The sequence below is a fragment of the Misgurnus anguillicaudatus genome, chromosome 18 (genome assembly GCF_027580225.2).
Source record: "Misgurnus anguillicaudatus chromosome 18, ASM2758022v2, whole genome shotgun sequence".
In the NCBI taxonomy this organism is placed as follows: Eukaryota; Metazoa; Chordata; class Actinopteri; order Cypriniformes; family Cobitidae; genus Misgurnus; species Misgurnus anguillicaudatus.
Window position 1 is genome coordinate 27,301,916 of NC_073354.2, and position 17,695 is coordinate 27,319,610.

At 36.2% G+C, this 17,695-nt stretch overlaps 1 protein-coding gene across 1 annotated transcript in view; it reads right to left on the reverse strand.

The window, feature by feature from the left end:
- adgrf6 (adhesion G protein-coupled receptor F6) overlaps positions 1–17,695 on the reverse strand; it is a 99,110-nt gene that overhangs the window by 18,693 nt on the left and 62,722 nt on the right. The window contains exons 48-67 of the mRNA XM_073855388.1: positions 9,964–10,098; positions 9,676–9,803; positions 9,220–9,498; positions 9,045–9,140; positions 8,818–8,962; positions 8,296–8,442; positions 7,368–7,517; positions 7,115–7,261; positions 6,738–6,884; positions 5,590–5,724; positions 5,302–5,429; positions 4,846–5,124; positions 4,671–4,766; positions 4,444–4,588; positions 3,922–4,068; positions 2,997–3,143; positions 2,744–2,890; positions 2,340–2,486; positions 1,965–2,111; positions 1,588–1,734 (exon numbers count right to left, since the gene is read on the reverse strand). Coding sequence (XP_073711489.1) covers positions 1,588–1,734; positions 1,965–2,111; positions 2,340–2,486; positions 2,744–2,890; positions 2,997–3,143; positions 3,922–4,068; positions 4,444–4,588; positions 4,671–4,766; positions 4,846–5,124; positions 5,302–5,429; positions 5,590–5,724; positions 6,738–6,884; positions 7,115–7,261; positions 7,368–7,517; positions 8,296–8,442; positions 8,818–8,962; positions 9,045–9,140; positions 9,220–9,498; positions 9,676–9,803; positions 9,964–10,098 — 3,039 coding nt within the window. The remainder of the gene's footprint in view (positions 1–1,587; positions 1,735–1,964; positions 2,112–2,339; positions 2,487–2,743; positions 2,891–2,996; positions 3,144–3,921; positions 4,069–4,443; positions 4,589–4,670; positions 4,767–4,845; positions 5,125–5,301; positions 5,430–5,589; positions 5,725–6,737; positions 6,885–7,114; positions 7,262–7,367; positions 7,518–8,295; positions 8,443–8,817; positions 8,963–9,044; positions 9,141–9,219; positions 9,499–9,675; positions 9,804–9,963; positions 10,099–17,695) is intronic.

Consider the following 17,695-nt stretch of genomic DNA (forward strand, 5'->3'; position numbering starts at 1 on the left):
GACGAGCGGAGAGGAAGGAGCGCGGTGCATGTAGTAACATCATGTCACAATCACATGTAAAAATACACCAAACTTTATCACTACGAATATAAACAAATAGGGTGGCTTTTATTACTCACTATTAAGCTAGCATATCGATACTGGTAAAGTTTAAAATATATTTTGTTTGATTCGGTAACAAACGAGCTAGTTATATTTTATAAGACAAAGCTAAAAACAGATTGCATTAATACAAGTTTTTTTATTACCATCAGTTAAGGGCGATCTATAATCGTGCCTAAGTTTCTTCGGTGTAGGCTATCCTTAGCCTGTGTGTAGCTCTGCGTAGCCTGACATGCACCTCGCAAAAATTTTAACAGCAAGTCAGATCTATGCGGACCACAAGCGCCGTGATTGGTCCACCAGAACCCCTCCCGTCAGGTAAAAAAACAGCGTCATAGGTATTTCCGTTTGTGACGTTTAAAACAAAGATGAGCCAAGTTGAGGAGTGATTTAACTCAAACTGCATCAAAAGTCGCTGTCTATTTACTTCCATCATTGCTGGTCTTCTCAAATCATACACAACAAGTTGCTGTTTCTTCTTCGTTTGTGGGTTAACTTCATGGTTAACTTGCCAAGCTTCTTTTTCTCTGACGGTCGGGCTGCTACTGTGGTTACACGCGTGGATACTGCCTACCAGCGGTTTACGAGTGTTTAAACATAGACCCGGAGGACGATGCAAAAGTATAAATGAAAACCGGCGTGGAACCTACGCCGTCGCGGCTACGCGTAGGACCTACGCACGACTATAACGAGCCCTTTACACTGTGATAAAGGCGAATTTCATGGAAGATTCATGAAATATAAGGTGTTTTGCATGTAAGAGTTTCCGTGATGAAAGCATTGTTGACTCTGATGAGGACTACACTCCAGAGACAATACCGCTACCGTATCGTCAACTCGATTTCTTCGTTTATTCCTTTTTTGCCTCGTTTGCCTTCCCTGACTGGATATGCAGGTACTGTGAGTTCTGAATGCTTTTACTCTGCCATACTTTTGCTTTTCCTAGAGTGCCTCGTGCACGTTCAAATCAATCGGGTGTGCGCATGTGTGGGCAGATCCCATAGCAACAGGGGTGGAGCCATGGTCACGAGAGAGAGTGATAGTCACGCAAGCCAATCATTTGCTTCGTCCCGAATGGAAATAATTAGCTGTGTTTAAAACAGTCGTGAGAGGTCTACATACACTCGAGTTTTATACTTTCTTTTTCAGAGTACTTACATTTTAATCATGTATTGGTATACAAAGACAGCCCAAACAAATTTACAAAAAAGCTCTTTTAGATAATTCTAAAGGCCTATCCTGCCTTTAATAGAAGTGAAGCAAATTCTCTTAAAAATACTCCTAATGAATCAAATGAATCCCAAACAATCCCAAATTCTGGCTACCCGCCTAAACACATTTTTACCTGCAAAATTAAATTCAAGACCACCGAACCCATCGAGTCTGGCAACACTGCATCTATGTGCACTGCAGTCTCGGCGCCATGGGCGGGCACTGGGGGGTTGGCCATGTGTGTTAGTATGTATTACAAATTCAAACACTTACCAATACATGGGTTACTATTACTAACAGTTTCACTCATGTTTGTAACATTATATCCTCTCAAACAAGAGCATGAGTAGTTTCCATTGTAATTCTGACAATATGAGTTGGGTCCACAAACAGAAAATAAGTCGAGACATTCATTAATATCTGAAATGAAAAAATGAGAAATGTATAACCTTATGAGTATAATGTATTTTTCACAGTATGTAAATAATAGCACATCAAACATAGTCTTTTATATTTAGCATAATCAATACCAGCACTGAATTGTTAAGTACAAATAGAAACCAAAGATTCAGAACCTCAACTGTCAGTGATACAAAAAATTGGTCATTAACGGTTGACAGACAATACACACAAGTAAAGCCTGAACTCACCTGTGCATGTGTTATTGATGCTGATTGTGAGATACGGGAATGTTGCAGTAAATCCAGCCAAACATGAGCAACTGTAACTTCCATTTACATTTGTGCAGTTGGAGTTTGGTCCACATACAGATGAATTCACTTTACATTCATCCACATCTGGACAATGAACAACACAAGACAAAATAAACTGAATATTTAAAAAAACTTCCTGTTTAATAAAACATCTTCAATTGTGACAACATTTTGTCACTTTATCTGATGAACAATATTCAAAAAATATATATATATATATATATATATATATATATATATATATATATATATATATATATATATATATATATATATATATATATATATAATTTTACAGTTTTAAACACTTACCAGTACATGGGTTACTATTACTAACAGTTTCATTCATATTTGTAACATTATATCCTCTCAAACAAGAGCACGAGTAGCTTCCATTGTAATTCTGACAATATGAGTTTGGTCCACAAATCGAAGATGAGTTGAGACATTCATTGATATCTGAAACTAAACAATTGACAAATTTACCATTACGAGTTTCATGTATTTTTTTCACAGTATGTAAACTATAACTAATAATATTCATACGTTTTTTTACTTTAACATTCATCAATGCCAGCACTGAATTATGTGTACAAACAGAAACCAACAGAAACCTGAATTAAGTACAAACAGAAACCAACTGTCATACGAAAAAAACTTTCTTGGTCATCATTAATGATCGACAGACAATACATAAAAGTGAGATAAGATCTCACCTGTGCATGTGTTATTGATGCTGATGGTGAGATTTGGGAATGTGGCAGTAAATCCATCCAAACATGAGCAATTGTAACCTCCATTTACATTTGTGCAGTTGGAGTTTGGTCCACATACAGATGAATTCACCTGACACTCATCCACATCTGGAAAGGGAACAACACAAAACAAATTAACAAAATATAAAAACTAATTAATAAAACACGTATGATTGTAACAATTTTACATCAAGTATCCAATTTAAACACTTACCAGTACATGGGTTACTATTACTAACAGTTTCATTCATATTTGTAACATTATATCCTCTCAAACAAGAGCATGAGTAGCTTCCATTGATATTCTGACAATATGAGTTTGGTCCACACACCAAAGATGAGCTGAGACATTCAGCAATATCTGAAATGAAACAATTGACAAATTTAACATTATGAATCTAATGTATTATATATAAACATATATAAACAATAACACAGATTTTTTTTCATAGTTTTTCACCTTTAGCACCAACAACACCACCACTAAATTATGAAGTACAAATATAAACAAAAGGTTTAGAACCTCAACTTTATATTTTTTCAATATATATATATATTTTTCAACACATGAAATCAATAGCACAGATTATTCTTTGGGGCGTTTTCCCGGACATGGTTTAGGTAAATCCAGGACTATGCCTTATTTATATTAGATAATTTAAGACGTTTTTACAAACATAACTTACAAAAAACACCACAGGTGTGCGTCTTAAGACAAAACAAGGTCATTGATGTATGTTAAACAGGACAAGGTGTTTTTAAATGAAAACAAACATGCATTATATTCTGGGACCAGGATAAGCCCTGTCCGAGGAACTGCCCCTTTGTGTTTTTATTTTAGCATCAACAATACCAGCACTTTGAAGGGATGGATTTCTAATATCTACCTCAGCCATATCTACGCACGCTATCTCCATACAATCCTTCTTCATGCACGTAAAAGGAAAGGACATTTTTGTTGGGAAATCTCTGTGGTGTTTAATGGATTTGAAGCAAAAGTATTTGATGAACGCAACTACGTGCCAAGAGCATTTTTTTATATCATAATTTTATTTTTGAGGGTGGTGGCGTTTGTGGCTTTTGTATCTGAGGTCTTCATATATTATAATTACTGTCAATTAGAGTCAATCAGATCTCACCTGTGCATGTGTTATTTAGGTTGATGGTGAGATTTGGGAATGTTGCTGTAAATCCATCCACACATGAACAATTGTACCCTTCATTTACATTTGTGCAGTAGGAGTTTGGACCACATACAGATGAATTCACATAAATTTCATTCACATCTGGAAAAGAAACAGAATACAAAATTAACTGAATATTTAAAAACATTTCCTAATAAATAAAACACTAATACTCTCTTATTTTTAAGTTTTATTAGATTATTATCAATATAATTGCAGAGCATTAATAAAAAGACTTTCTTTTTCACGTTTGCCTTTTAATTTTAATATTTTAAGATTTAGTACTGATTTTATTCTGGTGACCAGCCTTACTTTGTTGTTCAGCCGCAAAAAAATAAAAATACAAATGCAAAGCTTATTTATTTTGCTTTCAGATGATATTTAATTCTCCATTTCAAAAAATTATGACTTATGACTCGTTTTATGGTCCAGGATCACATGGCAAAAATGCACCAGAAAAGCTGAAAATAAAATTACCATTGAATTGACAACCCGGTGATCCAAGATCTGTTCTAAAGGCCCATCTGCCTAAAACATTGACATTGCTGCTGTATTTTAAGCTTGTGAAGTTATCCAGTTTTCCAGTAATTGAGTAGCGTGAGTTGAAGTTGTCATAACCAGCCTAAGACAGACATGCAGATATTTCTTCAGTTAGCTATATATAGATAAGACAACCCTTTATTAATTTTTCATAATGTGCATACCTGTACAGGTAAGTGTGATGGGGCAATTGTACCATAGTTTATTAAAACAAATGAGAAATTGCCATTCGAAATCAAAACCACTTGGAAAGATGTTTCCTGCAAATACATAAACAATTTTCAATCTTGAATACTACTGACATATTTTGCTATATTTTTACTAGACAAAGTTTCTCACTGTTCCTGAATTTGGAAAATACGCCACTCTGTCCCATGTTGCAACAAAGACCCATGAAGCAGAAAAGTTGAGGTCAGGGAAGTATTGGTTTATGTCTTGTGTAGCTTGTGTCAGGACACTGCCAGATGTGTACTGCTGATATGAAATGACACCGTTTAAACGGTTATCAATATCAGTCCAGAGTGGAGCAATGATGTCTATCCCACCATATGCTTGGATACTGTAGGGAATGTAGCTGTACCATGCTGTATCAAAAGTCAAGTGTCCATTGTTGTTAACCTGAAAAATGGATGTATTATCATGAACATAATCCTTACAAATGCAATGTATGGCAGAGTAATGTCATTTATTTGATACTTATTCTTTTATTCACTCAAAAGTAAAGTAAATAGTTACCTGAAGCTATAGATAGATAGTTGAATTTGAAACATAATATTTTGTATAAGATTGACTTACATAAATTTGGTTGTATGTGTGTCCAAAATATATATATGGTTGCAGGAGGTAAATCACTGCAGAACTTCCATCATCAATGCGTTCATTCACTATGTCTTCAATTCCATATGGATAAAATGAACCTGGGTCTAAAATAAATAATACAGAGCATTAAAGAGTAATAGATAATACATCTATTAAACTAACATATATTGTGCATATACATCTATGTGCAAACAAAAGGTTTTGGGGGGCTAAACTCTTTGAGCATTTATTTACATCATTATGAGATCTGATGTGAGATCTCACCTGCGCATGTGTTGATGGTGACATTTGGCAATGTTGCAGTAAATCCATCCAAACATGAGCAACTGTAACCTCCATTTAAATTTGTGCAGTTGGAATTTGCACATACAAATGGATTCACCTGACATTCATCCACATCTGGAAGAGGTATAACACAATACAAAATCAACTAACATACACACACAATTCGGGAAAAATGAAAGAATTGCATGGAAGTTATTGAAAGTGTGTGAAAAGGTTATTTGTTTGTCTTATCAATTGGAGTGAAGAGAATACAATCCCTGAAACTCAAAAAGTTACGCTGAGCTGCCCCGCTACTCTTAAGTATGTACCTCTGCATCATCGGAAACCACTCATTCATAAAGCACATATCTCTACAGGCTCTGGTTTCCGTGATGAAAGCATTGTTGACTCTGATGAGGACTACACTCTAGAGACAATACCACTACCGCATCGTCGACTCGAGGAAAAGCCACGTGATATTTACTCTCGTTTGATTTCTTCGTTTATTCCTTTTTTGCCTCGGTTGCCTTCGCTGACTGCATATGCAGGTACTGTGAGTTTTGAATGCTTTTTCTCTGCCGTACTTTTGCTCTTCCTAGAGTGCCTCGTGCACGTTCAAATCAATCGAGTGTGTGCATGTGTGGGCAGATCCTGTAGCAACAGGGGTGGTGCCATGGTCATGAGAGAGAGTGATAGTCACGCAAGCCAATCATTTGCTTCGTCCCGAATGGAAATAATTAGCTGTGTTTAAAACAGTCGTGAGAGGTCTACATACACTCGAGTTTTATACTTTCTTTTTCAGAGTACTTACATTTTAATTATGTATTGGTATATAAAGACAGTTTAAACAAATTTATAAAAAAGTTTTTTTAGATAATTCTAATTTTTAGATAAGGCCTATCCTGCCTTTAATATAAGTGAAGCAAGATCTCTTAAAAATACTCCTAATGAATCAAATGAATCCCAAACAATCCCAAATTCTGGCTACCCGCCTAAACACATTTTTACCTGCAAAATCAAATTCAAGACCACCGAACCCATCGAGTCTGGCAACACTGCATCTATGTGCACTGCAGTCTCGGCGCCATGGGCGGGCACTGGGGGCTTGGCCATGTGTGTTAGTATGTATAACAAATTCAAACACTTACCAATACATGGGTTACTATTACTAACAGTTTCACTCATGTTTGTAACATTATATCCTCTCAAACAAGAGCATGAGTAGTTTCCATTGTAATTCTGACAATATGAGTTTGGTCCACAAACAGAAAATAAGTCGAGACATTCATTAATATCTGAAATGAAAAAATGAGAAATGTATAACCTTATGAGTATAATGTATTTTTCACAGTATGTAAATAATAGCACATCAAACATAGTGTTTTATATTTAGCATAATCAATACCAGCACTGAATTGTTAAGTACAAATAGAAACCAAAGATTCAGAACCTCAACTGTCAGTGATACAAAAAATTGGTCATTAACAGTTGACAGACAATACACACAAGTAAAGCCTGAACCCACCTGTGCATGTGTTATTGATGCTGATTGTGAGATACGGGAATGTTGCAGTAAATCCATCCAAACATGAGCAATTGTAACCTCCATTTACATTTGTGCAGTTGGAGTTTGGTCCACATACAGATGAATTCACCTGACACTCATCCACATCTGGAAAGGGAACAACACAAAACAAATTAACAAAATATAAAAACTAATTAATAAAACACATATGATTGTAACAATTTTACATCAAGTATCCAATTTAAACACTTACCAGTACATTGGTTACTATTACTAACAGTTTCATTCATATTTGTAACATTATATCCTCTCAAACAAGAGCATGAGTAGCTTCCATTGATATTCTGACAATATGAGTTTGGTCCACACACCAAAGATGAGCTGCTGAGACATTCAGCAATATCTGAAATGAAACAATTGACAAATTTAACATTATGAATCTAATGTATTATATATAAACATATATAAACAATAACACAGATTTTTTTTCATAGTTTTTCACCTTTAGCACCAACAACACCACCACTAAATTATGAAGTACAAATATAAACAAAAGGTTTAGAACCTCAACTTTATATTTTTTCTATATATATATATTTTTCAACACATGAAATCAATAGCACAGATTATTCTTTGGGGCGTTTTCCCGGACATGGTTTAGGTAAATCCAGGACTATGCCTTATTTATATTAGATAATTTAAGACGTTTTTACAAACATAACTTACAAAAAACAAAACAGGTGTGCGTCTTAAGACAAAACAATGTCATTGATGTATGTTAAACAGGACAAGGTGTTTTTAAATGAAAACAAACATGCATTATATTCTGGGACCAGGATAAGCCCTTTCGAGGAACCGCCCCTTTGTGTTTTTATTTTAGCATCAACAATACCAGCACTTTGAAGGGATGGATTTCTAATATCTACCTCAGCCATATCTACGCACGCTATCTCCATACAATCCTTCTTCATGCACGTAAAAGCAAAGGACATTTTTGTTGGGAAATCTCTGTGGTGTTTAATGGATCTGAAGCAAAAAGTATTTGATGAACGCAACTACGTGCCAAGAGCATTTTGTTAATATCATTATTTTATTTTTTAAGGGTGATGGCGTTTGTGGCTTTTGTATCTGAGGTCTTCATATATTATAATTACTGTCAATTAGAGTCAACCAGATCTCACCTGTGCATGTGTTATTAAGGTTGATGGTGAGATTTGGGAATGTTGCTGTAAATCCATCCACACATGAACAATTGTACCCTTCATTTACATTTGTGCAGTAGGAGTTTGGACCACATACAGATGAATTCACATAAATTTCATTCACATCTGGAAAAGAAACAGAATACAAAATTAACTGAATATTTAAAAACATTTCCTAATAAATAAAACACTAATACTCTCTTATTTTTAAGTTTTATTAGATTATTATCAATATAATTGCGGAGCATTAATAAAAAGCCTTTCTTTTTCACGTTTGCCTTTTAATTTTAATATTTTAAGATTTAGTACTGATTTTATTCTGGTGACCAGCCTTACTTTGTTGTTCAGCCGCAAAAAAATAAAAATACAAATGCAAAGCTTATTTATTTTGCTTTCAGATGATATTTAATTCTCCATTTCAAAAAATTATGACTTATGACTCGTTTTATGGTCCAGGATCACATGGCAAAAATGCACCAGAAAAGCTGAAAATAAATTTACCATTGAATTGACAACCCGGTGATCCAAGATCTGTTCTGAAGGCCCATCTGCCTAAAACATTGACATTGCTGCTGTATTTTAAGCTTGTGAAGTTATCCAGTTTTCCAGTAATTGAGTAGCGTGAGTTGATGTTGTCATAACCAGCCTAAGACAGACATGCAGATATTTCTTCAGTTAGCTATATATAGATAAGACAACCCTTTATTAATTTTTCATAATGTGCATACCTGTACAGGTAAGTGTGATGGGGCAATTGTACCATAGTTTATTAAAACAAATGAGAAATTGCCATTCGAAATCAAAACCACTTGGAAAGATGTTTCCTGCAAATACATAAACAGTTTTCAATCTTGAATCCCATTGACATATTTTACTATATTTTTACTAGACAAAGTTTCTCACTGTTCCTGAATTTGGAAAATACGCCACTCTGTCCCATGTTGCAACAAAGACCCATGAAGCAGAAAAGTTGAGGTCAGGGAAGTATTGGTTTATGTCTTGTGTAGCTTGTGTCAGGACACTGCCAGATGTGTACTGCTGATATGAAATGACACCGTTTAAACGGTTATCAATATCAGTCCAGAGTGGAGCAATGATGTCTTTCCCACCATATGCTTGGATACCGTAGGGAATGTATCTGTACCATGCTGTATCAAAAGTCAAGTGTCCATTGTTGTTAACCTGAAAAATGGATGTATTATCATGAACATAATCCTTACAAATGCAATGTATGGCAGAGTAATGTCATTTATTTGATACTTATTCTTTTATTCACTCAAAAGTAAAGTAAATAGTTACCTGAAGCTATAGATAGATAGTTGAATTTGAAACATAATATTTTGTATAAGATTGACTTACATAAATTTGGTTGTATGTGTGTCCAAAATATATATATGGTTGCAGGAGGTAAATCACTGCAGAACTTCCATCATCAATTCGTTCATTCACTATGTCTTCAATTCCATATGGATAAAATGAACCTGGGTCTAAAATAAATAATACAGAGCATTAAAGAGTAATAGATAATACATCTATTAAACTAACATATATTGTGCATATACATCTATGTGCAAACAAAAGGTTTTGGGGGGCTAAACTCTTTGAGCATTTATTTACATCATTATGAGATCTGATGTGAGATCTCACCTGCGCATGTGTTGATGGTGACATTTGGCAATGTTGCAGTAAATCCATCCAAACATGAGCAACTGTAACCTCCATTTAAATTTGTGCAGTTGGAATTTGCACATACAAATGGATTCACCTGACATTCATCCACATCTGGAAGAGGTATAACACAATACAAAATCAACTAACATACACACACAATTCGGGAAAGATGAAAGAATTGCATGGAAGTTATGGAAAGTGTGTGAAAAGGTTATTTGATTGTCTTATCAGTTGGAGTGAACAGAATACAATCCCTGAAACTCAAAAAGTTACACTGAGCTGCCCCGCTACTCTTAAGTATGTACCTCTGCATCATCGGAAACCACTCATTCATAAGGCACATATCTCTACAGGCTCTGGTCAGCCTGGCATACATCAAACCCTATCACTACTAAAACATTGCTTCTGGTGGCCCAACATGGCTCAGGACATCAGAAGGTTCATGAGTGGATGCAAGGATTGTGCCATATCTAAGACTCCTCGACATTTTCCCACCAGTACACTTGTACACCTCCCATTTATACCGTCCATGGTCACATCTAGGAGTAGACTTTGCCACAGACCTCCCGGCTTCCCAAGGTTACATCCATTTTTATCATTGTCAACCAATTCTCCAAGTTGATCCGACTCATACAGTACACCTCAAAGGTTTACCCACTGCCATGGAAAGGGCAGAATTACTCTTCCAGCATGTGTTTAGATATTCCAAATAGATAGAGGTCCACAGTTTATCTCTATAGTCTGGAAATCTTTTATGAAACTCCTAGATGTGATGGTAAGCCTTTTCTCTGGTTATCACCCTCAGACCAATGGCCAAACAGAGAGAAAGATCCATGAAGTCAGTCGATTCCTCCAAACCTTTTGCCATAACCACCAGAACTCCTGGAACTAATTCCTTCCCTTGGCCAATTACGCATCAACTACTGGTCTCACTCAGTTTCAGTGCATACTCCTAACCCTGGACCGAAGAACCCTCTGAAGTCCTTTCAGTGCAACACTGGTTCCAGGAGAGTGAGATGCTCATCACCAGTTGCGGTGGGCTGTGAGACATCAGCAATGTACAGCGGATGCCCACTGTTCAGGGACCTATAAAGTTGGACAGAAGGTGTGGTTGTCCACAAATACATCCGCCTGCATCTCCCTTGCAAGAAGCTGGCAGATACATCGGCCTGTTTACCATCATCAAGGAGGTCAATCCTGTAGCTTTTGAACTTCAGCTCCCCCACAGTATCGGATTCATCCAGTCTTCCACGTGTCACACTTCAAACTATTTCACTCACCTGTTTCTCCCTTTCCCTCCACAGAGCCTGGTAAAAAAGCCCCCCATCTCGAAGAAGATATTGAAGTATACATTGTTCGGGAGTCAAGGTGGACAGCTAAAGTACATTGTCGAGGGGTTCGGACCCAAGGAACGTTCCTAGGTCCCTTGAGATGACATTTTGGACCAGAACTGCTGAGGGAGTTCCACGCTACCCTCTCAGAGAAACCCACTCCCCAAGGCAGAGGTCGGTCACCTCGGCATCGTAAGCCCAGCTCCCCTCAGGAGCGGACTCCTCATTCACTCTCCAGCAACTTTCCGCATCATCTGACTTCTAATCACCGCCACCTGTTCACAATCACCTGCTCTCACTATAAAAGTCTTCCTCATTTACCTATTCAACATCTAGTCTTGTTATACATGCATCTCATCCGAGTGTATTGTGGTAACCTGCCTGACCCCTTTTGTGAAGATCAATATCATCTCTCTCTCTCTCTCTCTCTCCATTGTTGTCATCGTCCATTGTCTACTGTCAAGTGAGCGAAAGTGTCTTGTTTTCTGTAGCTGTCAAGACAAGTTTGTGTTTGGAGCTGCTTGTCTGCTTGTCATTACCTTCACAATTACTACCCCCATTCATCTGCCTGTTGCTTGTTTACTGTTTTAATAAATACATCATTGGTTTTACTCCGTTGTCATCTACATCTGGCTACTATAAAAAAAAATTCACAATATAAACCAATAGTATAGACTATTCTTAGTCTTTCCACTTTAGCATCAACAATACAAGCACAGAATAATAATGTTATCTGAAGTTACAAACAACCAAATGTTTAGAACCTCAACTGTCTGTCATACAATAAACAATCTCGGTCATTAAAGGCAGGATAGGAAGGAATTATCTAAAAAACTTTTTTTTCCTTTATATACCAATACATAAGTAAAATGTAAGTACTCTGATAAAGAGAGTATAAAAATCGAGTGTCTGTAGACCTCTCACAACTGTTTTACACACAGCTAATTTTTTCATTCACTCCACCCCCTCCCTTCTGGGTTTCTTTTAAAGCCACACCCCAAAACACATGAACGTGCAACGCTGACCGGCTTTGCTGGGAGAAGCATTTACCTCAAACGTGCGGAGAGGAAGGAGCGCGGTGCATGTAGTAACATCATGTCACAATCACATGTAAAAATACACCAAACTTTATCACTACGAATATAAACAAATAGGGTGGCTGTTAATACTCACTATTAAGCTAGCATATCGATACTGGTAAGGTTTAAAATATATTTTGTTTGATTCGGTAACAAACGAGCTAGTTATATTTTATAAGACAAAGCTAAAAACAGATTGCATTAATACAAGTTTTTTTATTACCATCAGTTAAAGGGATAGTTCGGCCAAAAACGATATTAAACCCATGATTTACTCACCCCCAAGCTGTCCGAGTTGCATATGTCCATCGTTTTTCAGACAAACACATTTTCGGATATTTTAGAAAATATTTTAGATATTTCTGTTCATTAAATGTTATGTTACGGGGTCCAGCAATAGTCCACGACCTTCAAGTCCAAAAAAGTGCGTCCATCCTTCACAAATTAAATCCAAACGGCTCCAGGATGATAAACAAAGGTCTTCTGTGGGTAATCCGTGCGGTGTTTTTGTAGAAATATCCATATTTAAAATGTTATTAACTTTATAAACTAGCTTCCGGTAGCGCCGCCATCTTAGACTCAGGAGAGAGGATTAGCGTAGTGTACGCACTTTTCTTAGTGACGTATGACAAATTCGGAGGGCGGGGGCACCGAGCAGCAGCAGAGAAACTCTGTACGCTGCGTAAGCTCTCATCCTGAATGCGCATCACTCCAAAATGGCGGCGCTACCGGAAGCTAGTTTATAAAGTTAATAGCATTTTAAATATGGATATTTCTACAAAAACACCGCACGGATTACCCACAGAAGACCTTTGTTTATCATCCTGGAGCCGTTTGGATTTAATTTGTGAAGGATGGACGCACTTTTTTGGACTTGAAGGTCGTGGACTATTGCTGGACCCCGTAACATAACATTTAATGAACAGAAATATCTAAAATATTTTCTAAAATATCCGAAAATGTGTTTGTCTGAAAAACGATGGACATATGCAACTCGGACAGCTTGGGGGTGAGTAAATCATGGGTTTAATATCGTTTTTGGCCGAACTATCCCTTTAAGGGCGATTTATAATCGTGCCTAAGTTCTACGGCGTAGGCTATCCGTAGCCTGTGTGTAGCTCTGCGTAGCCTGACATGCACCTCGCAAAAATTTTAACAGCGAGTCAGATCTATGCGGACCACAAGCGCCGTGATTGGTCCACCAGAACCCCTCCCTTCAGGTAAAAAAAACAACGTCAAAGGTATTTCCGTTTGTGACGTTTAAAATAAAGATGAGCCAAGTTGAGGAGTGATTTAACTTAAACTGCATCAAAAGTCGCTGTCTATTTACTTCCATCATTGCTGGTCTTCTCAAATCATACACAACAAGTTGCTGTTTCTTCTTCGTTTAAGGGTTAACTTCATGGTTAACTTGCCAAGCTTCTTCTTCTCTGACGGTCGGGCTGCTACTGTGGTTACACGCGTGGATACTGCCTACCAGCGGTTTACGTGTGTTTAAACGTTGATGCGGAGGACGATGCAAAAGTATAAATGAAAACCGGCGTGGAACCTTCGCCGTCGCGGCTACGCGTAGGACCTACAGATGTGGCCTTTAAAAATGCGCGTTTTCTCCCGCGGCATTCGCCAAATCGTCTCGCGGAGTCCCGCAGAATTCTGCAAGTGTTTTCGGGGGGGCTACTTTCCCTTTTCCCTTAATGTGTTTCGCTTCACAGAAAATCCACCAGGTGGCGCATAAAAAACTCAATTTGTATATGCGTTGTCATTGCGGTTTTTTCCAGAAGTTAATAAGGGCATTGCCGAATATTTAACATTGCTATTAAAACAGCAAAGTGACGTCAACCCCTTCTTGCCAGCATAACAGCGCATACAACTAATAAGATGACTGTGTGTGCAATGCATTTATACTAAGTGCAACAGAGAATTTAGCCTAATACACTAAACTCTATTTACAATGAATATCTTAATTATTTGTGTTGTCGAATTTTGACACAGTTTCATTGTTTGTTCATAATATTTATAATTATGTCAGTTTTTCTAAAAGTATCAATATTTTAAAGAGATTAATGTGGTATAAAAAATACATGTTTTAAAGTTACAAAATGTTGTAAAAATATATTAGTATTCTTATATATTAAGAACAATAATATGACACATGTATATTGCGCTAAAATGCTTTACATATGGAAAGAGGAATTCTTCTCAACCACCACCAATAAAGTTTAAAAATTATTCTTTAGAAAAACAGTGTTTAAACCCACGCAGAGCAAACAAGAAAACATAGGCCTATGCATACTGTACAGTTGGCATATGATATCTTTATTTAGTTTTACATATTTATATTTATAATACCTTTAATAATACCTTTTTTGCGCATTTAGGCAGTGTTGTGATTTTTTTTAAATCCTTTCAGCCGTAATTCATATCTGTAAAAATATCCAGGGGCTTTATAGTAACTTTATAAAATCTCTTAATGTCACTTATGTATTTTTTAGTTGGTCAAATATAAATGACTAAAATAGAACATACATTTTTATTTAAAATTTACTTTATATGTAGCCTATACTACAGCTAATACATTAGCGAACAGAGAAACTGCGCCTTTTACGTAAAAAAACACCCCCGAAGTGTTGAGTTTATGAATATTTACACCTACAATTTGTACTTTGTGAAATGTGTGAGTAAAATAATAAATTTAATAACATGTGGCTATATAGACAAACACGCCGCGCGTTTTCAAAACTTATTTATATATAATCTAATTTATAAATTAAAAAAACAAAGTTTTAAGTTAAGACAATAATAAATATGTTTTTTCTTTATTGAAAGAAAAACGTAGAAAATGTTATTATGGGTATAGTTGATGCAAATAAAGTGTGCAGTATACAGAAAAATGCAAACAAATTATTTCTAAAAGTAGCAATATTTTAAAATAAAGATAAAGGTGGTATAAAGAAAGACATGAGAAAAGTAGATGTATGCAAAAGAGCACAGTTCAGATATTGTTAATTCAAGCGGTTTTATACACCTTTCAGCTTTGTTTGAATTGACAAGCATTTTATTCGGCACTGTCAACACATTTTGTGATTGATTTACTGATTTATTACAGAAACTTGTTGTCAGAAGCAAAGCTATTGTACTAAGCATCTTTATATGTATGTTTTAAAGTTAAAAGTGTTGTAAAAAAAATATTAGTATTCTCTTATATTAAGAATAACAATATGATTATATTGCGCTAAAATGCAATATAAATTATTCTGCAATATAAATTATTTTCAACCTACACCAATAAAGTTTTAACATTATTCTTTAGAAAAAAACGGCGTTTAAACCCGTGGAGCGAACAAGAAAACACATGTTTACATGCTTATTCGGTATATCATATGATATCTTTTTTATTTCGTTTTACAGTTTTAAAAGTGGCAAAAAACTTCTTAAAATCTAATGAATACTGGTCTCTGTAAATATAACTGCAGATGACAGCAGATTAGATTCAGTTCACCTAAGAAATAGGAGAAGCGATGATTTGTGATTGGGGCTAATAGAATGACTGCCAATACACCAAACCAAATGAGCACTTTATAGTAAACTAAAGCAACACACAATGTGCAAGTCATGACCATATAACTTTATTTTGTATATAAATATATTATTGTTAATAGACGTCAAATATCAATTGATTTTTTTATATTTTTATTAAAAACTGTCACAGCAAACATCACGCTGGCTTCTACTACTTACAAACATGCACACGTGGGTGAGGGTTAATGAATCTGCCGTTTTCTGAGGGTATCTGCGTGCGTGGGTTCCAGGCATATGCTTTTCCTCCAGAGCTGGGTTTCCCGATAACGATTGAACTTAGCACTTAAGAGCGGTTTCTACGAGCTACTTAACGAAAAATTATTAATTATTCTTAAAAATTATATAAATTCTTATATAAAATTATATAAATTATTCTCAACCTACACCAATAAAGTTTTAACATTATTCTTTAGAAAAAAACGGCGTTTAAACCCGTGGAGCGAACAAGAAAACACATGTTTACATGCTTATTCGGTATATCATATGATATCTTTTTTATTTATTTTTACTGTAGATTAATTATAGAAGCAAATTGGTAGGAACCATTTATCAATTTGCTAGTACCAACTTTTACCAAAATTTACCAAATATGTTTTACTTCTTTATTAATTTTATGTTTAGTCATTTAAATTTGATTTCTCATTTTAATTTTAAATATATTATATTAAAGTAATTTAAACAAATAAACAATGAAGAACCCAATAAATAAATAAATAAATATACATTTAAAACATTACATTATCGTCATTGCTGGAGTGCAATTTGTTGGTTGTCCTGCAGGTGACTCTATTAACGACTACTCCGGAGCACTCGTAGATCTACGATGATTTTCAAGTGCTAAGTTATGAAGCTTTTGCGAAACGGTCCGTAATTCTAAGATGATTCGTACAATCGTTTTTACGATCTACTTAGCCTTACGATGCTTTTGGGAAACCGGGCCCAGACCTTGACGCTTTGTGTGTTCGACTTTAAATGGTGCGGCGCTGACTGGTCGGCTTATGACATCAGAGTACTGCGAGAGCAAAGGTAAAGTCGGACCATTTGTAACATTTCGACTTGCTCTCGCGGTACTTTGATGTCTTCGGTGCCGAACTGTCTGCGCAGCGCCACATAGAAACGGCCTTTGACTCTTTACAGCAGAGTACCAGCAACATGAGAAGTGGTGGCACGCAAAAGAAAGTGAAGGTACGCAGTACGCTAAAATATAAAGTGTCTGTACTGCGAACACTGGTTAAGTTATTTACATCGTGTGTTGCTCTTTCACCATTGTGCACCCGCGAACTCGCTCTGAAGTTTGTAGCTCGCGCTCCGGCTTCTGTAAACAATGGCCATTTCTCAAACCAAGTTGCCAACTCTCACGCAACTGGCGTGAGACTCACGCATTCAGCCTCAATCTCACGCTCTCACGCTCAAAAAAGAAATCTCACGCTAAAATAGACATTCTTCTCTGCTGTATTTTTTTCACTCGTTTAGCTTTCTGATACAGATTCAAAATCTGTATTTTTATCTGATACAGACTCAAACATGAGTGGATGACATCAGAGTACCGCGAGAGCGATTGAAACCAACCTCCTCTGCCTTATTTCTCGCGGTACTCTGATGTCATCTGCTTGCCGGCTCTTGGCGCTGCGTAAAGTTGACCACACCTAAGAACCGTACTGCTAAACTCGACAGGAATGCTCTGTGTATACCAGCACCTCCTTTATTAGGAAAAGTTCT